We start from the raw sequence: 23,363 nt of genomic DNA on the forward strand, positions 1-23,363 counted from the left end.
TCTCAGTGGCCCTCCCCCAAATTCCCTCCCCCCTAACCCTTTATCTCAGCCCGCTTGGCATACCAGCCTCATTCCTGAAGAAGGGCTAATGCCCGAAACATCGATTCTCCTGCTCCTCGGATGCTGCCTGGCCTGCTGTTTTTCCAGCACCACACTTTTCAACTTTCATAGAAACCCTTCAGGATTTTAAGCAAACGTTTCTCTCAAGCTGACTCTTTTCACTGAGGTAATATTTCTCTACAGTTCTAAATTACTTTGTTTCTTCTGGATCAACTGTCACAACAGGATCTTTCTACCTGAAGCCTAATACATCACTTTTTATTAATTCATGAAACTCATCCAATGAAAATAAAATCCCATTGCTCTCCAGGAAGACTATATACATATATGCACTCAAATCACATCCTTTTTACATCACCAAATGTCAACTATAACTTAATTTGAGAAATGGTTTGATCTTCATATACCTTTCCTCCCCATTCTAGGTACAACAGCTTTTTTTTCACTTCCACAATCCTTACATTCTTTTTGGTAATACATCTGCTAACTTTCAGTCTTATATAATAAATAATCAGCAATTCATTGCATTATTTCTGAGCACTGAAGTGCTTTTAAAGTTGCCATTTTTCCAAAGGGCCAAGGTACTTTCGTGCCTATATGTACCAGCATGCACTAAGACACATTTGAGACTCTAATATCATGTTAACATCTTGAAACTACTAAAATCAGCTATTTGCTCACCAAATTTTCTCCTTTAAATTATCCTTTAATCTTACTTACGAACTCATTAAACTTTCTAATCTCCTAATATAAATGATGTAAATGAACTGAATAAATTAATTTTGCACTCATAAGATGTTATATTCCTTACATGAACATTTATTCATTTGTTTGTTTGTCAGCTTTTGTTGATTACATGTACTATACATCTACTTCTTGAATATTGTAGGAGAGAAAAATGAGCACAGGACGACTGGCTTTGGCAGCGAGAGAACGGCAAGAACACCAAATTTCAAACGAACGTAACATAGCCAGAGTTGCCATATGAACAAATCAACACCCTTTTCTCTTGTAGTACAAGTCATTACAATTTTGCAATCATGTATTTGTCTTGATGAGTCCAAAATGGAAAGATTATTTTCAGTGATATTCAAGTTCTGACCCAACATATCTATTTCTTATAAATACAATAATTGACACTTTATCATGAAAGTTTTCATCACCAAAAGGAGAGAGGACCTCTGAGCAGGAGCAGAATATTTGACAGTTTAAGCCTTCTAACACTTAATAAGATCATGAGCAATCAGACTATGCTCTCATTTCCATTTTCCAGTCTATACTCTATAAACTTTGACTCCCTTATCTATCAAAAATCCATGTAATACTGCCTTAAGTGTAAAGATTCAGACTCCATCACTGTCACACTTTAATGACCCAAGAGGGTGAAAACAAATCACGTGCCTTAAAAGGGTTGACCCCTTATTTTTAAGCTATGCCCTTTAGTTTTAGTCTCCCCTGTATGATGGAATGCTGCCAGAATCCACCTTATCTAATCCCCTGAAAATCTATTAAGATCACCTCTCATTCTTCTAAACTCCAATGGATACAGATCCAAACTGTTCAACCTTTCCTCATGAGATAACCTCACACCCAGGAATGAGTTGAAAAAGTCTTCTCTGATCCGTTTCTAAAGCAATTACATCCTTTATCAAATGAGACCAAAACTGTGCACAGCACTTGAGCTGTAGTTAAACCAATGCCCTTTACAGCAGCAGTAAAATTCCCGTTAAGCTTATACTCCATTTTCCTTGCAATCAATGACAATATCCCATCTGCCCTCCTATTCACTTGCTTTGAAAGAGCTAAGCAACTTTCCCCAAGCCTTCCCTGCACCCCTATCATTCTCCACTGTTTTTAGATTTTATTAAATTTCATTTGAACTGAATCTGCTTCCGTCGTCCTTTCTGATTGTGCAAAAAAAACTCTCAACTGACCTCTAGTTCTTTTGCCTATTACTTTAAATGTGCATTTCCTGGTTACTAATCTCTTAGCTGGCAAAAACAAATTTCCCACTCTTTACTACTAAACCCTTGCATCATTTAGGAAGCAGACAAGATCGCTAAGCCACTGCTATATAAACAGGTTACTATTTGGTCATTCCAATTGTTTTGACCTCTGTCAGTCAGACAAAGGCTTTAAAAGAAATGAAGGCAGATACCAAAAATACCAGCATTCTTGCTGCAAAAGGAGGACCTCTGCCCTGATGAGGAATAACCTAGTTTTCCTAGTTGAGTGTCACTGTCCTGTTTAGTGGCTACTTCTTATACCTCCCTGATTCTTAACTGAGCAGTTCTGTACAAGCCTCAATGAAATTAACTGCAAATGATACGTGCCCCCATCACATTTGGAAAAAGAAATAATTTCAATACCAAGCAATTAATCTCCAAGCATACACTTCCCAAGACAAAGAACTGCAGAGGCTGGAGAACCTGAAGAGAATGTCAGGGCAGAGGTGAGTGTAGCAGCCATCACTAAGAAGATGCTGAGGAACTGAGAGGTCTGAAGGTGGATAAACCATGTGTACCAGATAGACTGCACACCAGAATTCTGAGGCATTGGTGGTGATCATTCAGGAATCACTGGAGTCAGCGAGAGTCCCAGAGGACTGTAAAATGGCTAACATAATACATCTGCTTAAGGAGGGAGGGAGGCAGAAGACTATTCACATTATACATTAACGATCTTAATAACGGAATGATGGCATTATTGCCAATTTTTCAGATGACACAAAAGATAGGTGAAGGGGCAGGTAGAGTTTAGGAAGCAGGGAGGCTGCAGAAGGACTTAATAAGACAAGAGAGTGGGGAAAGAAGTGAAATAAGCCCTTCAAGAAACATCGACTCTCCTGCTCCTTGGATGCTGCCTGATCAGCTGTGCTCTTCCAGCTCCACATGTTTCGACACTGACTCTCTAGTATCTGCAGTCCTCACTTTCTCCCAGGGAGAATAGAGTCGGCTTTGGAAATCTGCAGCACAAAGGGTCTTGGGAGTCCTGTTTCAGGATTCTCTTAAGATTAATATGCAAGTTCAGTTGGCAGTCAGGAAGGCAAATGCAATGTTAGCATTAATTTCAAGAGAGCTAGAATACAAGAGCAGAGGTGTACTGCTGAAGCTGTATAAGATTGCATTTGGAACATTGCAAGTGGTTTCTAAGGAAAAATGTGTTGTTTTTGGAGGGCATCCAGAGCAGGTTTACAAGAACGATCCCAGGAATGAGGGCTTGACATATGAAGAGTGGTTGTGGACTTTGGGTCTGTACTCAATGGAGTTTAGAAGGATGGTGGGGCAGGAGGGGATTTCACTGAAATTTACAGAACATTGAGAGGCCTGGAGAGAGTGGATATGGAGAAGATGTTTCTACTAACAGGAGAGACTAGAACCCGAGTGTACAGCCACACAGTGAAGGGCCGACCCTTTAGAACAAAGATGAAGAGTGGTGCCTAGACTGGGAGGGCTGAGTTCAGGTACCACCTGCTCCAGAGGTATGATAGCATCTCTGAACCGGTTGATAAAAATACTTGTTTAATGGCACCGGAGAGTGGTGACACTGCATAACACTTTTCACTGTAATTTGTAACAAAGTACACGTGACTATAAATAAATAAACAAACAGACAAACAAACAAACAAATAAATAAAAGATAAATAAATCATCTACAATTCATTCCATTTAAGCACTCCCCCCCCGCTGGATTATGATCACAAGATCATCTAAAAGCTACTAAATTGTTTGCAGCAAATTGTTCCTCCTATTCATACAAACATTAGTCCTTCTCCTATCTTTGTGCCACTTCCTCTAAGAGGAATATTTAAAAATACTTACGAAGCTTGGTTTTCACACATAGCTCAATGACTTATAAACATGTTCCAAAAACTGGCTGTCAACAGACCAATATAAAACATCCAATACTTGCTGTACTGTACATTTATGTTTAGAGAAAATGACATCCTACAAATCAACCGATTGCTATTTTACAGTTAAGGGTTAATCAAATATGGTTTAATTTCTGACATAAATGCATCTAAGTTTCTTGGAAGACTTACTTGCGCTCCCACATTTTCTATGATGGGTAACTCATTTTCATGCTTCTTTTCCTGTACTCGCTTTTTCTCAGTAACATCCAACTCGGTGACATTCATTTCTGACGGAAGCTGTGAAACTGCATCAAGAGGCCTGTCTGCTGTACCAAGTTCATCAGGAACTCTACTCTGTATATCCTCTTCACTTGCTCGTCTCACTTTGTGTAATTTACTGACAGGTAACTCAGTTGCCTTCTTATTTTGGAAATTATTACTTTTGCACTGTTCAACAATCTCTTGAGCTTGGTAAATATCAACATCTTCTGTGTCAGGATTTTCCTCTGATGGTTGTGCAATGACTTCATTCCTTGACACCAACTGGTCAGGAGTGTATCTAGCACAATGACAATCTTTATGGTTTGGTACTCTTCTTCTACGTAGATGATTGTCACCTTGCCCATTACTTGCCATCTCAGCTCTTTCCCAATTCTTTAAATCTTCCACACCCTGGAAATTTAGATCTCTTTGCCCAAAGGGATCTGCAGTTACTGCATCATGATTGGGATCTCTTCTGATGAGAGGAAAATAACTAGCATCACCTCCAGCTTGGTAATCCACATACCCTCCCCTTTGGTATAAGGTATTATCAACAGGTCCATGTACACTATATGGCACGTTATGATGTGCAATTGGAGCTTGAGGACCAACATTTGGAAGTGATCTAGATAAACCATATCGGACAACTGCATGACCACAAGAATAGCAGAATGCCTGCAAAGAGAAAAAAAAATGGTGATTATAGTAATACCTGAGACTAGCTGAATAGTAAATTATGCAAATCCTATCCCCATGATTAAAAAAAATCTGAGTGCTTCAGGAAGAATGTCACTGGTTACTAGTGGTGTGCCACAAGGATCTGTTTTGGGATCACTGCTGTTTGTCATTTTTATAAATGACTTAGATGCAGGCATAGGTGGATGGATTAGTAAATTTGCAGATGACACTAAAGTTGGTGGAGTAGTGGACAGTTTGGAAGAATGTTACAGGTTGTAGGGGGACTTGGATAAACTGCAGAATTGGGCTAAGACGTGGCAAATGGAGTTCAATGCAGCTAAATGTGAGGTGATGCACTTTGGGAAGAATAACAGGAAGGCAGAGTACTGGGTCAATGGAAAGATTCTTGGTAGTGTGGATGTGCAGAGGGATCTCAGAGTCCATGTACATAGATCCCTGAAAGTTGCCACCCAGGTGGCTAGTGCTGTTAAGGCAGCATACGGTGTGTTAGGTTTCATTGGTGGAGGGATGGCGTTCCGGAGCCGCAATATCACGCTGCAACTATACAAAACGCTAGTACGGCCGCACTTGGAATATTGTGTACAGTTCTGGTCACCATATTTTGGGAAGATGTTGAAGAATTGGAAAAGGTGCAGAGGAGATTGACCACAATGTTGCCTGGTCTGGAGGGAAGGTCTTATGAGGAAAGGCTGAGAGACTTGGGTCGGTTCTCATTGGAAAGAAGGCTAAGAGAGGATTTGATAGAGACATATATGATGATCAGAGGATTAGATAGGTAGACAGTGAAAGTCTTTTTCCTAGGATGATGATGTCAGCTTATATGTGGGGCAAAACTACAAATTGAGGGGTGATAGATTTAAGACAGATGTCAGAGGCAGGTTCTTTACTCAGAGAGTGCTAAGGTCTGGAATGCCCCACCTGCCAATGTAGTTAACTCAGCCCATTACGGAGATTTAAACAACCCTTGGATAAGCACATGAATGATCATGGGATAGCGTAGGGGGACGAGCTGAGAACAGTTCACAGGTTGGTGCAACACTGAGGGCCGAAGGGCCTGTTCTGCACTGTATTATTCAATGTTCTAAAATTAACTTGCAAAATAAGCTATTTTAATTCATTAACTTCAGGCCTGTACAGAAAATAAAACTTTCACAATAGTTTTATTGAACATAAATTAAAAAAAAAAGTGGTGGTAATATGGCTAGAACCATCAAGTGATCTGCATTCCTGTACTTTGTGTCATTGCACTTGGAAACACCAGTGGAACATTAATTAGTATGATACTAGTAACGTGAGTGCTGATTGCATAAAATATAATTTTAAATAAACACTATTCACTTTGGCATTCAGAACAGAGACTTACAACAACAGCCAATATAACTGTCAGGGTCACAGGGAACTGCCAGATCCATGGTAGGTCTTTCAGGAGATCGCGGAAAAAGTGACTGATAGGCTCCCCAATATGTTTCAGTGGTTCAGTCATCAGTGTTGTTACAGTAAGCATGAAGGCCTTAAAAAGAAGGCAAATCACATTATTTGGCATTTCAAGTAAAATCATTACATTGCTGATCCAAAATTATTTGTTTTTACCTTGGTTGGGGGAACCTCCAAAATTGGATCCACTAACAGAGCCTCGTAGTACAATTCACAAGGGTCTTTCTGTAATGTCCAAGTTTGCCTGAACCACTCTGTTGGAGAAGAATCTGACTGTTAAAGGGCTTGTGAATTAAAAAAAGCTTATTCTTCCATGAGTTACAAAAAAGCTATTTATGCAGAATTTACAATTTTTTTCCAAAATGGAGACATAGTGGTAATGTCAATGGATCCAGAGGGCCAGGAGTCAGGAGTTCAAATCCTACCATGTCAATTGATGGAATTTAAGTTCAAATAATATTACTAGAATTGAAAACTAGTCTCCGCAATGGTGACCATGAAACTTTCATCGACTGTTGTAAAAATGCATGCAGTAGACTAATAATGTCGCTTAAGGAAGCATCTCTCCCATTTACATCTGGTCTGGCCTGTGTGTGAATTTAGGCCCACACAACATGGCTGAGTGTCCTCTGAAATGGCCTAGTCATTCAGTTCAAAAACAATTAGGGATAGGCAAAAGATTTGGCCCTTGCCAGAATGGGGTGGCATGGTGGCTCAGTGGTTAACACTGCTGCCTCACAGCATCAGGGATCTGGGTTCAATTCCAGCCTCCAGTGACTGTCTATGTGGAGTTTGCACATTCTGTGTCTGCATGAGTTTGCCACGGGTGTTCCAGCTTCCTGCCATACTCCAAAGATGTGCAGGATAGGTGGATTGATATGCTAAATTGCCGGTAGGGATTTATAGGCTAGGAGAATTAACCATGGTAAATGGAACTACAGGGCTAGGGTTAGGGAGTTCATCTAGGGCCAGATGAGATGCTCTTTGGAGGGTTGCTGCAGACACCATGGGCTGAATGGCCTCTTTCTGCAATGTATGGATTCTAATGATTCTATGAATGCCCACATCCCAGAAAAGAATAAGTTATTACCTTGTATTGCAAGCCAAGTTTGCTTAACCTATACTGTTATAGTTCTAATTGGAAAACTTACTTTATCTACCATCAGAAATAAGACACCTGTGAGTGGAAGGAAAATCTCTAGTTGGGCATATGAAGCAAAACTCGGTGCTCTGGAAATATTTTTCTACAAGTCTGTGATAGGTCTGAGCAACTTGGAGGTGGTGAGGACTGCAGATGCTGAAAAATCAGAATCGATAAAATGTGAAGCTGGAGAAAACATAGATGAAGGCTCCTGCCTGAAACGTCAATTCTCCTGCTCTTCTGATGCTGCTTAACCTGCTGTGCTTTTTCCAGCTCCACATTTTATCGACTATAATAGGTTTGACCCTTTCAGACTGGAGTTAATTAAACAGTAGCAAGCAAAAGGTCACTGAGATACCAAATCTTCATTACATGCTTCAACTCAAGATTTGAAATGATGTTTAATACAGTGCCATAAAAAATTTTTAAAAATCAAACACGCAAGTGTCAAATAAAATAGACCAATGTGCCCTTCCAAATATGTTTATGTTATATGTACAAGGCTGCAACTCCTGTGCTGAATTTCATCTAGCATCTAATTTTGCTAACATATTTATGCTTCTGAAATCCATTAACAACTTCCTCAGATTTCTACATTTTCAAATTTTGCTTCATTTGTAAGTTTTGACATTATGCTCTCTGAAAACAAATCTACGCCACCAATATAACGGAAAAGAAATTTGAGGCGCGGTGGGAATTGAGAGAGGGTGTTGATCAGTGAGGTTAAATTTATAATTCACACTCCTGTTCAAAATTAACATAGATAAACCTGACAATTAACAGACAGTCAATGTAACATCAATGGTGAAGAAACTTTTAAAAGTCAGTAATTAAGCAATCTCAAAAATGTGTTAACAAAAGAAAATCAGCACTGATTTGCTGAACACTAATGGAGTTCAACCAAACTACACAAATTTTTCAATTAAGTAATGGTGATAGTTCATGACAGCTGTGTGGTTAATGCTGATTTGAAAAGTTTGTGGTTTTTTTGAGCTCATACCTGTCCAGTTAGTATGAACACTTGTGCCTTTGGCATGCATGCAGTTACTTGAAAGGAGAGCAGCCTCGAGACCGATTATGTATCTCTCCATAGTAAATAGCAAATATGATAGAATTTTACATCAGTCTTTTAGATGTACATCATACAAGCTAACTATCATGAAATCTTGCTGTAAGCCCATTTGCCTGAGAAATGTGGAGTTAACAAATAATTTTGTGTATTACCATAATTTTCCCCATTAAACATAATATTAGCTCTCAGTTGGATAGACCTAGCACTTCTACCTGATTATGTTATCTTTTCACTACAATTTGGCTGAAAATCGACACAACTGGTACAAATTGAAAAAAGATTAACAGAATTGCATTTTACTATTTGTGTTTCTGCAAATTTTTTTTATTAGTTTGCTCGAAGCAAATTAGGCATTTTAAAAAAAAAACATTATTTTATAAATAATGTCCAATTGCGCTGCCCCAAGGCATATTTTGCAAACAGCAACACACAAATAAATGGAAGAAGAAAGTTGGGCAAATAAAATTTTTCAAAATGGGTGAAATTTATGCCATAAGTGATCACTGTAACCAAGCTAAAAATCTGTATCTGGATAATTGGGCTTGTAGCATATTATGTTAAAAGCACCACTGCCCTAACTGACTTCCATTGGACAAAGGATCAGCAATATTTATGCTGATTCCTGTGATGGATTTAGTAATAATGGAAGGAACATTTGCTACAATTCCTGAATTTACTTATTTGTTGACATTGGTCATTGATGTAAAAAAACTTCATTTGTACCTTTTACAATATTGGCCAATGAAAGCTGTAGAATTGATTTTTATACATTTTTTGCTGCCTTATCTCCTGTGAGAAAGTCACCCATGGGCTACTGCCACAAGTTGTCAGAATTCTCCAGTTCCTGATCAAAAACATAGAACAGCACAGCACAGGCTCTTCGGCCCACGATGTTGTGCCGAACAATTATCTTGATCTAAGATCAACCTAACTTACACACCCCTCAATTTATTGCCATCCATGTGCTTGACCATCAGTCGCTTAAATGTCTCTAATGTCTCTGACTCCACTATCACCGCAAGCGGTGCATTCTACGCACCCACCACTGTGTAAAGAACCTACCTCTGACATCTCCCCTATACCTTCCTCCAATCACCTTAAGATTATTACACCACTGATCTCTGCGTAATCGGCAAACTTACTATCCCATCTTCCACTTATTCATCCAAGTCATTTATAAAAACTACAAAGAGCTGAGGCCCAAGAACAGATCCCTGTGGGACACCACTGGTCACCGACTGCCAGGCGGATAAATTTACCTTCCTGGCAACCCCCGGTCCTTGCTCTCATTGCTCCTGTTGCTGCTATAAAAATGGAGGCCGCCGATCCCACTAATAAGAGGGCTGGATTTAGAAAATCAGATCGAGACTGCTTTGTTATTATATATTTCCAATGATTCAGACTATGCCCCCCTCTGACATCATGAGATGTTTGCACGTGCACACCTTCAATTGCAGATCAGTCTACTAAGGCATTTAATTTTGGTGCTTTAAGCTTTTCAAGTTCTCCTGGTTGCTCCCCGTTGTATAATATTGCATTGTCAAACATCAGCTCTGCCCAATGATCAGTTAGCTCAGCATCAACCTTTTTTGGTACAATTCACCTCATCCTGGAACCTATTCATGGTGTCAAATGCCATGAAAGACAAGCTCATTTGTTTAAACTGGTGTGGCTCCAATTCTGGCTTGACTGGGTGTCAGTACCAAATGTTTCTTCACCTCAGCTGAATCAGTTCCACATGCCTGATCAAATTATTCCTCAACAAAACTTTAAACAGTAAACTAAATCAGACAGCGACCAATACAAACTATAACCAAACAAACATAATTACTGACAATTTTAACATTTTACAACGTGATACAATAAAATGAAACCAAAGTACTTTTCCAGTGCTACATCTGTTTGATAAATAGTGCTTGCTATTTTAATAATGCTAAAAAGTTTGTATTTTACAAGGCCAACGCTTCGGAGCATTTGATTTATTTAAATATTAGCATTCTCAGCAACTCCTACTCACCAAGCAGGCTCCCTTTCCAATCCATGTTCTGTACCCCTGTACACATGGGTTTATCAAGTTGTAACTTGGCAAAATTAGCTTGTCGCTTAGCAAAAGCTGTCTGTAAAGAAAAATTACATCTTATAAATTGAAGGTTTGCATTACAAAAATTGTTGTAAAGTTGCACATTCAGCACATTGTATTTTTGAAAGCCCCGAAACTCTGCAGTTAAGGCAAGCCAATACGTTGCTATATGGAAGTATACTATACTTCCATATAGCCCTCCTCCTACTGCCCCCTTGACCATGACCCCACCCCCCACCACCAAACCATCATCTCCCAGACCGTCCATAACCTCATCACCTCGGGGGATCTCCCATCCACCGCCTCCAACCTCATAGTCCCACAACCCCGCACCGCCCGCTTCGACCTCCTGCCCAAAATCCACAAACCTGACTGCCCCGGCCGACCCATTGTCTCCGCCTGCTCCTGCCCCACCGAACTCATCTCCGCATACCTTGACACCGTCCTGTCCCCCTTAGTCCAAGAACTCCCCACCTACGTTCGGGACACCACCCATGCCCTCCACCTGCTCCATGATTTTCGCTTCCCCGGTCCCCAACGCCTTATTTTCACCATGGACATCCAGTCCCTGTACACCTCCATCCCCCATCACGAAGGACTCAAAGCCCTCCACTTCTTTCTTTCCCGCCGTACCAACCAGTACCCTTCCACTGACACCCTCCTTCGACTGACTGAACTGGTCCTCACCCTGAACAACTTCTCTTTCCAATCCTCCCACTTCCTCCAAACGAAAGGAGTCGCCATGGGCACCCGCATGGGCCCTAGCTATGCCTGCCTCTTCGTAGGATATGTGGAACAATCCATCTTCCGCAACTACACTGGCCCCACCCCCCACCTTTTCCTCCGCTACATCGATGACTGTATCGGCGCCGCCTCGTGCTACCACGAGGAGGTTGAACAGTTCATCCACTTCACCAACACCTTCTACCCCGACCTCAAATTCACCTGGACAGTCTCAGATTCCTCCCTCCCCTTCCTCGACCTTTCTATTTCTATCTCAGGCGACCGAATCAACACGGACATCTACTACAAACCGACCGACTCCCACAGCTACCTTGACTACACCTCCTCCCATCCTGCCCCCTGTAAAAACGCCATCCCATTCTCCCAATTCCTTCGAATCCGCCGCATCTGCTCCCAGGAGGACCAGTTCCAAAAACGCACAACCCAGATGGCCTCCTTCTTCAAGGACCGCAAATTTCCCCCCCAACGTGGTCGACGATGCCCTCCACCGCATCTCTTCCACTTCCCGCTCCCCCGCCCTTGAGACCCGCCCCTCCAACCGCCACCAGGACAGAACCCCACTGGTCCTCACCTACCACCCCACCAATCTCCATGTACATCGCATCATCCGCCATCATTTCCGCTACCTCCAAACGGACCCCACCACCAAGGATATATTTCCCTCCCCTCCCCTATCAGCATTCCGTAAAGACCACTCCCTCCGTGACTCCCTCGTCAGATCCACACCCCCCAACCTCCGCTCCCGGCACCTTCCCCTGCAACCGCAGGAGGTGCAAGACTTGCGCCCACACCTCCCCCCTCACCTCCCTCCAAGGCCCCAAAGGAAACTTCCATATCCGCCACAGATTCACCTGCATCTCCACACACATCATCTATTGCATCCTCTGCACCCGATGTGGCCTCCCCTATATTGGGGAGACAGGCCGGCTACTTGCGGAGCGTTTCAGAGAACACCTCTGGGACACCCGGACCAACCAACCCAACCACCCTGTGGCTCAACATTTCAATTCCCTCTCCCACTCCACCAAGGATATGCAGGTCTTTGGACTCCTCCATCATCAGACCACAACAAAACGATGGTTGGAGGAAGAATGCCTCATCTTCCGCCTAGGAACCCTCCAACCACAAGGGATGAACTCGGATTTCACCTGTTTTCTCATTTCCCCTCCCCCCACCCTGTCTCAGTCAAATCCATCGAATTCAGCACCGCCTTCCTAACCTGCAATCTTCTTCCCGACCTCTCCGCCCCCACCCCAGTCTGACCTATCACCCTCACCTTGACCTCTTTCCACCTATCACATTTCCGACGCCCCTCCCCCAAGTCCCTCCTCCCTACCTTTTATCTTAGCCTGCTGGACAAACTTCCCTCATTCCTGAGGAAGGGCTTATGCCCGAAACGTCGATTCTCCTGTTCCCTGGATGCTGCCTGACCTGCTGCGCTTTTCCAGCAACACATTTCCAGCCCTGATCTCCAGCATCTACAGACCTCACTTTCTCCTCCTGGAAGTATACTATAGCCCATTGTAGAACAATTCTAAGGGATACATACAACTACCTGCTGTGTAAAACATATAGCCTAATAGAAAAGAATAGAAACACTGACAAATGACAAAGTTGTTCTATATATTCATTTTTAAAGTGATTGTTTGCCCATATGGATAACATCTAGCATTGGTACTGGATGGTAAAATCAAAACCAGGAAGACTAGAGTGCATGCTCTACATCTGCTTATTTATTGCTTCTAAGGGAGGTTTGTAAAAACTGGCCAGATTCAGATCAATATACATAAAGACCTGGGAGGAGGTTATCCTCTCGGTCAGTGGTCAGAGCAGTAAAAAGGAAAGAGGTCCTGGATAATCATGTCCAACATATTAAAACAAACCAAGAGCTCACATGCTAATACTTACATCAAAATTGAGACATTAACCATATGAACTGATAGTATTCAATTAAAACTGAAACTTAATGACCTATGTTTTCATATTAATCTAAGAGTCTTCCAGTATTGATCAATTATATCAGTGCAAACAAGAAAACAGCACATTTAAAATTGCTATTCAATGTCCAATTATTTGTCAGGCCCGAAGATCTAGTGAAGACGCATGAGTCAGTTGTGCTAGTTGTTGACTACTGTACCTTGTATAAAAACACCCAGTTCCAAACAAAACTAATTAGAAAGCACAACAAGAAGAATCGATAAGGCCGTGTAAATGGTGGGGCAACAATCCATACGATGTGAAATATTATAATAATAAATGTTAGCATGGCCAACAACTGAAACAAAAGAATGGAGAAAAGTAAGTCAAAGAGATACCATACTACTTGCAATCAAAATCCATAAATCTAATGTACAAAATGTTCAAATATGCACTGCAATTTTTTAATCTATGTAAATAGTTGTTAATATGGGTCAGCTTCCTAGCCTTTAGTGTGGAGGCACTGAGTGAAGTACAAAAGCATGGAAACTAGAGTGAAATAAAACCACAAGAAAGTTCTGAAATATAGTGTAAATAAACTAGTTACCTTCATTGTGCAAGCCCTTTATTACTGTAATTATACATTAGATTAGATTTTTTTTTAGATTAGATTACTTACAGTGTGGAAACAGGCCCTTCGGCTCAACAAGTCCACACCGCCCCACCGAAGTGCAACCCACCCATACCCCTACATTTACCCCTTACCTAACACTACGGGCAATTTAGCATGGCCAATTCACCTGACCTGCACATCTTTGGACTGTGGGAGGAAACCGGAGCACCCAGAGGAAACCTACGCAGACACGGGGAGAACGTGCAAACTCCACACAGTCAGTCGCCTGAGGCGGGAATTGAACCCAGGTCTCTAGTGCTGTGAGGCAGCAGTGCTAACCACTGTGCCACCGTGCCGCCCACAAAGCGGGCGCAGATTCTGTTATTTTGCATGTGTGCAAATGGCTCAGCTTAGTACACTGTTAGCATGCTTACAAGAGTCAGATCATAGGTATAAGGCCATCTGCAGGCCTCAAGCAAAGTTGTCTCACACTTCAGTGGTAAGTGTTGTTTAATCGGGAAAGCTGTCTTTCAGGTGAGACATTAAACCAAGAAATGCTGATTTTATATACTGCCTTCCTCAGGATGCCCAAAAGCACTTCATAATTGATTAAACACTTCTGAAGAGTGGTCACTATTGTATGAAATATGACAGGCAAATTCACATACCAAGCTCCCGAAAACAGAAATAATAGAACGGCACTCAGTAGAGCACTGAACTCTGCCATGCCATATTAACTCATCGTTATTACAATTACACTGCTCTTCTTGGAAGCTTTGCCTTGTCTGTTTGATGCTTTGTAATTACAGTGTAGAATAAATAAGCCTTTTTTTATTAAAAGGTTCCATTTAACCATGGGAACTTCAAGCCAATCTATATCTAACAAACTGCTCTGAAAATTCTGTTCATTTTTACAACCGTGATGAAAGCCACTACAGCCACTGAGATTGTTTGAGAATGTTGTAGACTATCAAGAGCATTTCCAATAGAAGATCTCACAACATTCTAAAATAAAATGCTATTTTGTCCTATTTCTCATAGTTATCATTGAAAAACCATTCAAGGTACAGTTTGTATCTTTGTCAAAAGCTGGAGAGAAATTTCAAAATGCTTTGGCCCTCATGCATGAGCTGGTATGCAGATACAACAGGTTAAAAAAAAGACAAATGGAATTTTGGCCGTTATTGTTAAAAAATGGAGGGAATTGCTGCTGAAACTGTACAAGAGTGAGATTGCACTGGAATATTACATGTAATTATATCCCTCCTCAAAGGGACTAAAATTATATTAGAGGCAGTTCTGAGAAAGTTCATTCGATTAATTCCAGAAATGAAAGGCTCATCTTATGGAGAAAGATTTAGCAGTTTCGGCCTGTACTCGCTAGAGTTTAGACAAATGAGAGGAGAAGTGATTGAGATATATGAGACACTAATAGGGGCTTGACAAAGTAAATGCAGAATGGATGTTTCCCCTTTTGGAGCTATCTAGAATGAGAGACCATTGTTTTAGGCTAAGGGCTGCCAGAAGTAAAAACAGGGATGAGCAGCAAGTAATTCTCTCAGACAGTTGTAAATCTATGAAATTCGTACCACAGAGTATATTGGACACCAGGACACTGAACAACTTTATAAGGAGGAGATAGATTTTTAATTTGTAATGAGTTAAAGGGTTATTGGGAGCAGGCAGGAAAGTGGAGTCAAGGCTGAGGCGAGATCAGCCATGATCATATTAAATGGTGGAGCAGGCTAGAGAAGCTGAATTGCCTACTTTTGCTCCCAGATCTTATATTCTTATGCTGAATTCTTCCTTGGGCCCTAGCCTCACGATTCACTAAATGCTTTCAATTAGTGTTTGAGATATGTTGTTTACAGGCAAACAAGAGACAAAACTATTATAGAGGTAATAAATTATTAGATCATCTGTTTAAGTAACATTGGTTACACCTTCACCAGGACATCAAATGGACTGCTGTAGGTCTCCAAAAGAAAGCCACATGATCCTTTATATCCACCCGAGAAAACAGATGGGCCCTCAGTTTAATGTCTCCTTGAAAAGATAGCATCACTGATAGTGCAGCCCTCCCTCAGTACTGCATTGCAGTGTCAGCCTAGTTACATGCATAAGTCTCTGGAGTGGGATTTAAACTCAAAATTCTGATCCAGATGTTAGAGTGTTGCCAGTTAAACCAGAGATTAATTAAACCTGATTCACATACATATGAAAATCTGGACCATCTTTATGACAGAATAAATTGTGAATAATTTTGGTTGACGTGATTACTAGTCTAATTGATACACACATCCATACTGGTCATGTTTGCTCAATTTAAGCCAGTTTCCTATTTCAACAGTCAACTAACATCTATAAAGCATAACATGAACTGTTATTTATTGACAGTCTTAGCTTGGATAAAATTCACGCATTATAAACAAAAATCATTTAATGTTAAATCTAGGAACTGCTACTCTTACCAGAAACGCTGTTAAGGGATCCACATGAAATGTGTCCTCAAATCTCCATTTCCAACTTTCATAATCATGAAACTTAAAATTAATTAAAATTTTACTGAGTGCATCATCCAAAGCACCAGCCTTCCATGTCTTATCACTGAGAAACTTCTTAATTGCAGTTACGTCCTGTTTTGTAATAAAAATTTCGGCGTCATAATGAACTTCATTATCATCATCAGGCTGGAGGAAACAAGTAAAAATAAAGAGGGTAAGGTTTTCTTTTAATAGAAGCAATAATTCAAGATAGAAACTGCGTATAAATTCCTGTAACTGTATGTCTGATCTTACATAAACTGAAAGTGTTGTATCTTAATAGCTTTGCCCTCACTATAGCTATTGAGAATGACCTACAGCCATAATTATCAGGAATTCACACAGCGTACAAGAATATTCCTAATTGGTTTCAAAGGGCAACATTGACAAACGGTTATTGGGAGATCCCATCAGTCAAAGACCTGTACTGAGAATTTTCAAAATGGTATTCTTGTTGTATTGGTCACCCACACTAGGAAATCTTTGAGATTAATGGTTCTTATATTCCTTAAAGAACAAAAGGGGCAAAATAGTAGTCTGCCATAAATTGAGTAAATTGATTATATATATCTCAAGATAGAGATAAGTGACCACAGGGGACCATTCTAAATAAAGTTTGTAATTTCTCCATGTCCATTGAGAGCTGCCATGTGAAAACAAGAACTACCAACTTATTGTATAATTTACATTACTAAACCCATTCCAATTGCTTCTCAAATACATTTTCATGGTACGAGCAATTTTGAATCTACAACACTCACACAATCATCATCAGGATCTGGGTATTACCTTGTAAACTTCAGACAGCATTCTTCTTTTAAACAATATTCAGTACAAGTTATAGGTTAAACTGCAGTGCAATATTGGGATTAATGCGGATTTCACCAGTGTTGGGACCCTGCAAACACACAGGATTAACGTAGATTTCACCAACATTGGGACCCTGCAACCACACGGATTAATGCGGATTTCACCAGTATTGGGACCCTGCAAACACACAGGATTAATATAGATTTCACCAGTATTGGGACCCTGCAAACACACAGGATTAATGTGGATTTCACCAGTATTGGGACCCTGCAAACACACGGGATTAATGTGGATTTCACCAGTAATACATCGCATCATTCTCTGCCACTTCCGCCAACTTCAAACAGACTCCACCACTAGGGATATATTTCCTTCCCCGCCCCTAGCAGCGTTCTGGAGAGACCATTCCCTCCGCGACTCCCTCGTCAGATCCACACCACTCCCCTACCCACCAGCCCACACCCTATTCCCAGCACCTTCTCCTGCCACGCAGGAAGTGCAAAACCTGCACCCACACCTCCGCCCAAGGTCCCAAAGGATCCTTCCACATCTGACAAGAATTTACCTGCACCTCCACCAATGTCATCTACTGTACCTGTTGCACCTGATGTTGTCTCCTCTACATCGGGAAGACATGACACCAACTTGCGGATCATCTCAGAGAACACCTCTGGGACACCCGCACCAACGAACCCCACCGCCCAGTGGCTGAACATCCCTTCCACTCCCCCTCCCACTCTGCCAAGAACATGCAGGTCCTGGGCCACCTCCATCGATAAACCCTAACCACCTGGAGGAAGAACATCTCATCTTCCACCTTGAAACTGTGCAACCACACAGGAATATGGATTTCACCAGCCCCCAGTTTCCCTCCCTGTACATTATCCCAGTCCCAAACCTGAAACTCAGCACTGCTCTCTTGACCAGTCCATCGCTTGTTGCATTTATCTGCTCTACACTCCTCTCTGACCTATCACCTTCTCCCCCACCTTCATCTACCTTTCACATTCCCAGCTACCATATCCCCAGCCCACCCCCCTCCCAATTATCACTCAGCCCCCTGGCCCACAAGCCTCATTCCTGATCAAGGGCTTATGCCCGAAACATCGATTCTCCTGCTTCTTGGATGCTGCTTGACCAGCTGTGCTTTTCCAGCACCACACACTCAACTATATTGCAGTGCAGCCTAGAAATGACCAATGAGAACATACAAACACTGACATGTTTTGAAAAGAAGTAGATCCTGCAGATAGTACAGACTGCTGCTACTGAACAAAGGTGAAGGGGGCAGATGATTATGAATGTGGTGTCACTCAAGCAAGTTGCCTTGTCTGGATGATATTAAGCTTCTCAAGTATTGTTGGAGCTGTACACATGCAGTCAAGTGGGAGTATGTTCCATTATACTCCTGACTTGTGCCTTGTAGATGGTGGACAGGTTTTGGGGAATCAAGTGAGGAGTTACTCATTGCAGTATTCCTAGTCCTTGGCTGACCCTTGTAGTCATGTATTTATATAGTGAATCCAGTTGAGTTTCTGGGCAAAAACAGCCCCCATTATGTTGATAGTGAGGGTTCAGGAATGGCAATGGAATTGAATGCCAAGAGGCAGTGAGTCTCTTGTTGGTTTTGGTCATTGTCTGGCATTTGTGTAGTACAGATGTTACTTGCCACTTTTCAGCCTGAGCCTGGATAATATCCAAGTCTTACTGCATTTGGACAACGACTGAGGAACTTAGCACGATATGCTTTTACTCTGATGGGGAATAAAAGGAGAAAGCCCAGGTCAGCAGAAAAAGGAGTCATTGCAGCAACAACAGCATTTGATTAAAAGTAGTAAATGGTTAGCCAGCCGCTAACTGTTGACTAGGAATTGCATCACTCTAAATCCCAGGAAAAATAACACACATCAGGATGGAGAACCTCAAATTTATACTTGCTCAGTGTTGAACTATTTGTAATGTGGATAAAGTAACATAAGTCTAATCAAATATTCTCCTCCTAGAGTACTTACCAAACCTAATTTTCCAGTCTCCAAAAGCAGTTTATTCAGGTATCTCTTAAAAACGGGACTGCAACCGATTTCTGTTGATTCAGTTGATGTTTTCTTTCTACATTCTTCAAACTATTAAAAGGGAAAAAAATCAGCTCAGTTATAATATATATCCGATACCATATTCACAGGACATGCAAGAGTATTTAAATGGTCAACATTAATTCACATTGTGTAATATCAGTCCTGAGCACTATCACTAGTAACATAAAACATCATACCTTGAAATTATTACTGAGATATAAAATAAGGGAATTTACATCAGTACTAAACATATCAACATACAAGATATTGTAAATGTTTTCACAGTATGGACTTACTTCAGTTGCAGGATTCTTTGTTCTATCAATATGATATAAATTCTACATTAAACTATATCACTTTTGCAATTGTATTGTAGGTGGCGGACAGTAGAAGATATCTATTTGTGCATGAAGGTTAATAAAAATGTACTTATTTTTTCTGTAGAATGTTAGAATACAGACTAAGGTCTGTACATATCTTTGACTAGCATGAAAAATATTTATTTCCCTTCTCTGGGTTCTGTAACATAAAGAAGGAGCAAAGTAGCAATGTTCATGAGCATACCAAAATGTTCTCCAACTAACACTCCATTCTGACACACAACGATTTCATTTCTTTATCATCATAGCAGCAATTAATCAAAGGCATTAAAGAATGTGAGAAAAAGTCAGATATATGAAGTTGGACATAATTCAGCTATGATATCATTAAATGGTGGAATAGGTTCAAAGCGATATGGTATTCCTATGCTCCCAATGTTCTGGAATTTCCCACTTAACACCCTCAGAAGAACACTGTTGCGCAGTCAAAGAGAAAATTCATCCCAACTAATTTCAGGAGAACCAAGTATGGATAATAAATTTAACTTTGCTGCTGACACCACATTTTCAACAATCAATAATTCATAAAGTTTCTATTGCTGGAAATCCAGAGTGGTTGAAAAAATACGAGAACCCACTCAGAATTCACAAATAATTTACCTGTGATATTGTATCCATCCTCAAATGGAATGTGCAAAGACACTTCAGAAATTTGTTGCACACTGCCACTTAGTGACAGGGACAACAATTAGAGCTCAATTGCCTGGTAAAATGGGCAACGTTGGTATAGCAATTTATACTAATTGTTATGTGTCACCATTGTCTTACCAGACCATAGGGGCTGCTCTCTTATCAGACAGATGTGACTGATGCTGATTTAACCTGAGGGCCACCAGATTTCAAGTGGGGGAAGAGGTTGAGGAGAAGAGTTGTTCATGGTAACCTCAAACCGGTGATGGGAATTGAATCCACGCTGTTGGCATCATACTACTCTCTAAGCCGACAATCCAGTCAACTGAACTAGACAGATTCCCACTAGTAAGTTGTGATGCAGGCTGCAACGGGTGCATCAGACAGCCTACAGCTCTCAGTGAGTGCTGCATCACACATTACATACATAGCTTTAATATTGTTCAAAAATGATATAACTGCACTATATGCATATCACAGATTGACATATCCTCCTCAAAACACATTTTTGCGTTTCTCCATGCCTTATATTCACGTCTTTGTCCAATTTATAAATAATATTTAACTGAGTGACAACAAAGGAACAGCAGTTCTTCCTCAACCTCGTTATGGTCAAGAGGGCCACCCCATTTCCTGCTCTCGCCCCTTCACCTCTTCCCAGAACTGTGATGGGTTGTTGGTCCTCACTTACCACCCGAACAGTCTTTATATTCAAAAAAAGTCATACCCCACCATTCCTGCAACCTCCAGCACATCATTACTAAACATATTTTGCATCCAGTCACCATTCCAAGGGGACCTTTCCCTCTATGACATCCTGGTGCATTCCTCAATCAGCTCCAACATCCTCATTTCTTTTACATTCATGGTTGGGCAATACGAGCACTTACTTTCTATTATTAGTTTACCTCAAAAAAGGTTGTGCACCAACTTTGGGAATTACTGCAGTTCATATGGTGAAGGTGATCTCTCAAAACCTAGCACCTCTCACCTAGCAAAGTGAGAGACCTGGACAGTGATGGTATTCACATTCACTTGCTGCCTTTTTTCTTACAATTGGGTGATCACATGTTTAGGCAGTACTGTCAAAGTAGTCTGGGTGAATTGTCAAAACTTAACAATTTTGTGATTCTGTACATTGTACACACTGTAATCATGCTATCCTGATGGATCTGATGATTCAGAATGCATATAGCCTGCTGATCATGCAATTTGTATTAAATTGAGTTGGCTTAGTTTCATTCAGTCAGAAAAGTCAGGAGTGGTCAAAACATTTCTGATTTGTGCCTTTTAGGTGGTTGAGAGGCTTTGAGTAGTTTGGAGGTAGAATATCCAGCTTCTGACTTGCTCTAGTAGTCATGGAATTTGTGTGGTTATTTTTAGATTAGACTCCCTACAGTATGGAAACAGGCCCGTCGGCCCAACAAGTCCACACCGACCCTTCGAAGAGTAACCCACCCAGACCCATTCCCCTACCCTATATTTACCCCTGACTAATGCACCTAACACTATATGGACAATTTAACATGGCCAATTCACCTGACCTACACATCTTTGGACTGTGGGGGGAAACCAGAGCACCTGCAGGAAACCCACACAGACACGGGGAGAACGTGAATGGTTTAGCTGAGTTTCTGTCAATGGTGACCCCAGGAAGTTGTTTGTGGGGATTCTCAGTGATGACATTCCATTTGAAAATGATTAGACTTTTTCTTGTTGGTATTGATTGTTGTGTGTTACTTGCTAATTATCAGGCTAAGTCAGGATGATGTGCAAGTCAGGCATAAAGATATGCCAGGAATTGTGAATGGAGTTGAGCATTGTGTAATAATTAGCAAACAGCTCCATCTCTAATCATATGCTAGAGGGAAGATAACTGATGAAGCAGCTGAAAATAGAGTAGCATCCCCTGGGCTAAACTGAGGAACAACAGAGCTCTTGTGGTCTTTGATAGTGTCCCAACTTCTGAGCCAGGAGATCCAGATTCAAGTTCCACCAACAGCAGAGGGACTGGAGAATATCTCTAACCAGGTTGATTAAAATATCTACTCTGAGGACCAACAGAGTTCCTGTGATGCAGTGGTAGTGTCCCTACCTCTGGACCAGATAATTCACATTCATGTCCCACCTGCTCAAGAAGTGTGTAACAACATCACTCAACAGGACAATTAGAAAATAGCTGAGAAACACAGGCTCTTGTGATGCAGTGGCAACGTCCCTATCTCTGAACCAGATGATCCATGTTCATGTCGCACCTGCTCCAGAGGTGTATCATAAGACTAGATTAGTCAATAATAATTCTGAATACGTCAGTGTTTCCCCTCAGTTAAGAATATTGAAGAACACTTGCAGCCACTTCCTAGGGCAGGGGATGATTGACATCCCAATTTTACAACCATCTTCCTTTGTGGTAGGTATGACTCCAACCACTGGAGTTGTCCCCCACAAACTCTACTGACTGTAATTTGAATGGTTTCTTGATGTCACATGCATTCAAAAATTGCTTTTAAAGGCAAAAGCAGTAAGTTGCACCTCACACCCATAACAGTTTGTGAAATCCTACAATACAAGTCACACAGTTGTATATTTTTCATTCCCTCCCCTTTTGTTTTTTAATCTAAAAATATGTTAATAGCAACATATTAATGAAATAGAAAAAAAAACACTAACCCTTTTTTGTAAATTATCAAGTTGTCTCTCACAATCAGAACAATCTGGACATAATTCTTTTCCCTGATTAACTTCTGTATAATCCCCAGTAGTCAGAGTTTCAGTGTCTCCTTCCGTAGTTCCAGTCTTCGATGAAATGAACAGAAAAGCATGTAATTAACTTCATATAAAACATATTTTAGGATATAATGACTAATATAAAGATCAGCCAGGTTAGTGTAACTAGTGAATTCATAACTAAAAGTAAAGCAAACCTCTTGTATTTATAATAAAATTCCTTCAATATGAGGCATGAATCCAATTATGTAAAATAAGTAACATGGACTCAGATTATGCTGCCAAAATAATAAGTTTAATGATGGTTGTCATTATTCATGCATG

The 23,363-nt window shown here is 40.9% G+C and overlaps 1 protein-coding gene across 4 annotated transcripts in view; it reads right to left on the reverse strand.

Moving 5' to 3' along the window:
* Positions 1–23,363, reverse strand: part of clcc1 (chloride channel CLIC-like 1) — a 54,277-nt gene that overhangs the window by 5,576 nt on the left and 25,338 nt on the right. For 3 of the 4 annotated variants that reach the window (XM_043699729.2, XM_043699727.2, XM_043699728.2), the window contains exons 3-10: positions 22,983–23,108; positions 19,240–19,350; positions 16,346–16,564; positions 13,482–13,619; positions 10,538–10,637; positions 6,464–6,561; positions 6,237–6,383; positions 4,103–4,849 (exon numbers count right to left, since the gene is read on the reverse strand). In XM_043699729.2, coding sequence (XP_043555664.2) covers positions 4,103–4,849; positions 6,237–6,383; positions 6,464–6,561; positions 10,538–10,637; positions 13,482–13,619; positions 16,346–16,564; positions 19,240–19,350; positions 22,983–23,108 — 1,686 coding nt within the window. The remainder of the gene's footprint in view (positions 1–4,102; positions 4,850–6,236; positions 6,384–6,463; positions 6,562–10,537; positions 10,638–13,481; positions 13,620–16,345; positions 16,565–19,239; positions 19,351–22,982; positions 23,109–23,363) is intronic. The other variant, XM_087990804.1, reaches the window with a different exon arrangement.

Source organism: Chiloscyllium plagiosum, unplaced genomic scaffold (assembly GCF_037043375.1).
Source record: "Chiloscyllium plagiosum isolate Xiang-an unplaced genomic scaffold, Cpla_swu_hap1 HiC_scaffold_9, whole genome shotgun sequence".
Classification (NCBI taxonomy): domain Eukaryota; kingdom Metazoa; phylum Chordata; class Chondrichthyes; order Orectolobiformes; family Hemiscylliidae; genus Chiloscyllium; species Chiloscyllium plagiosum.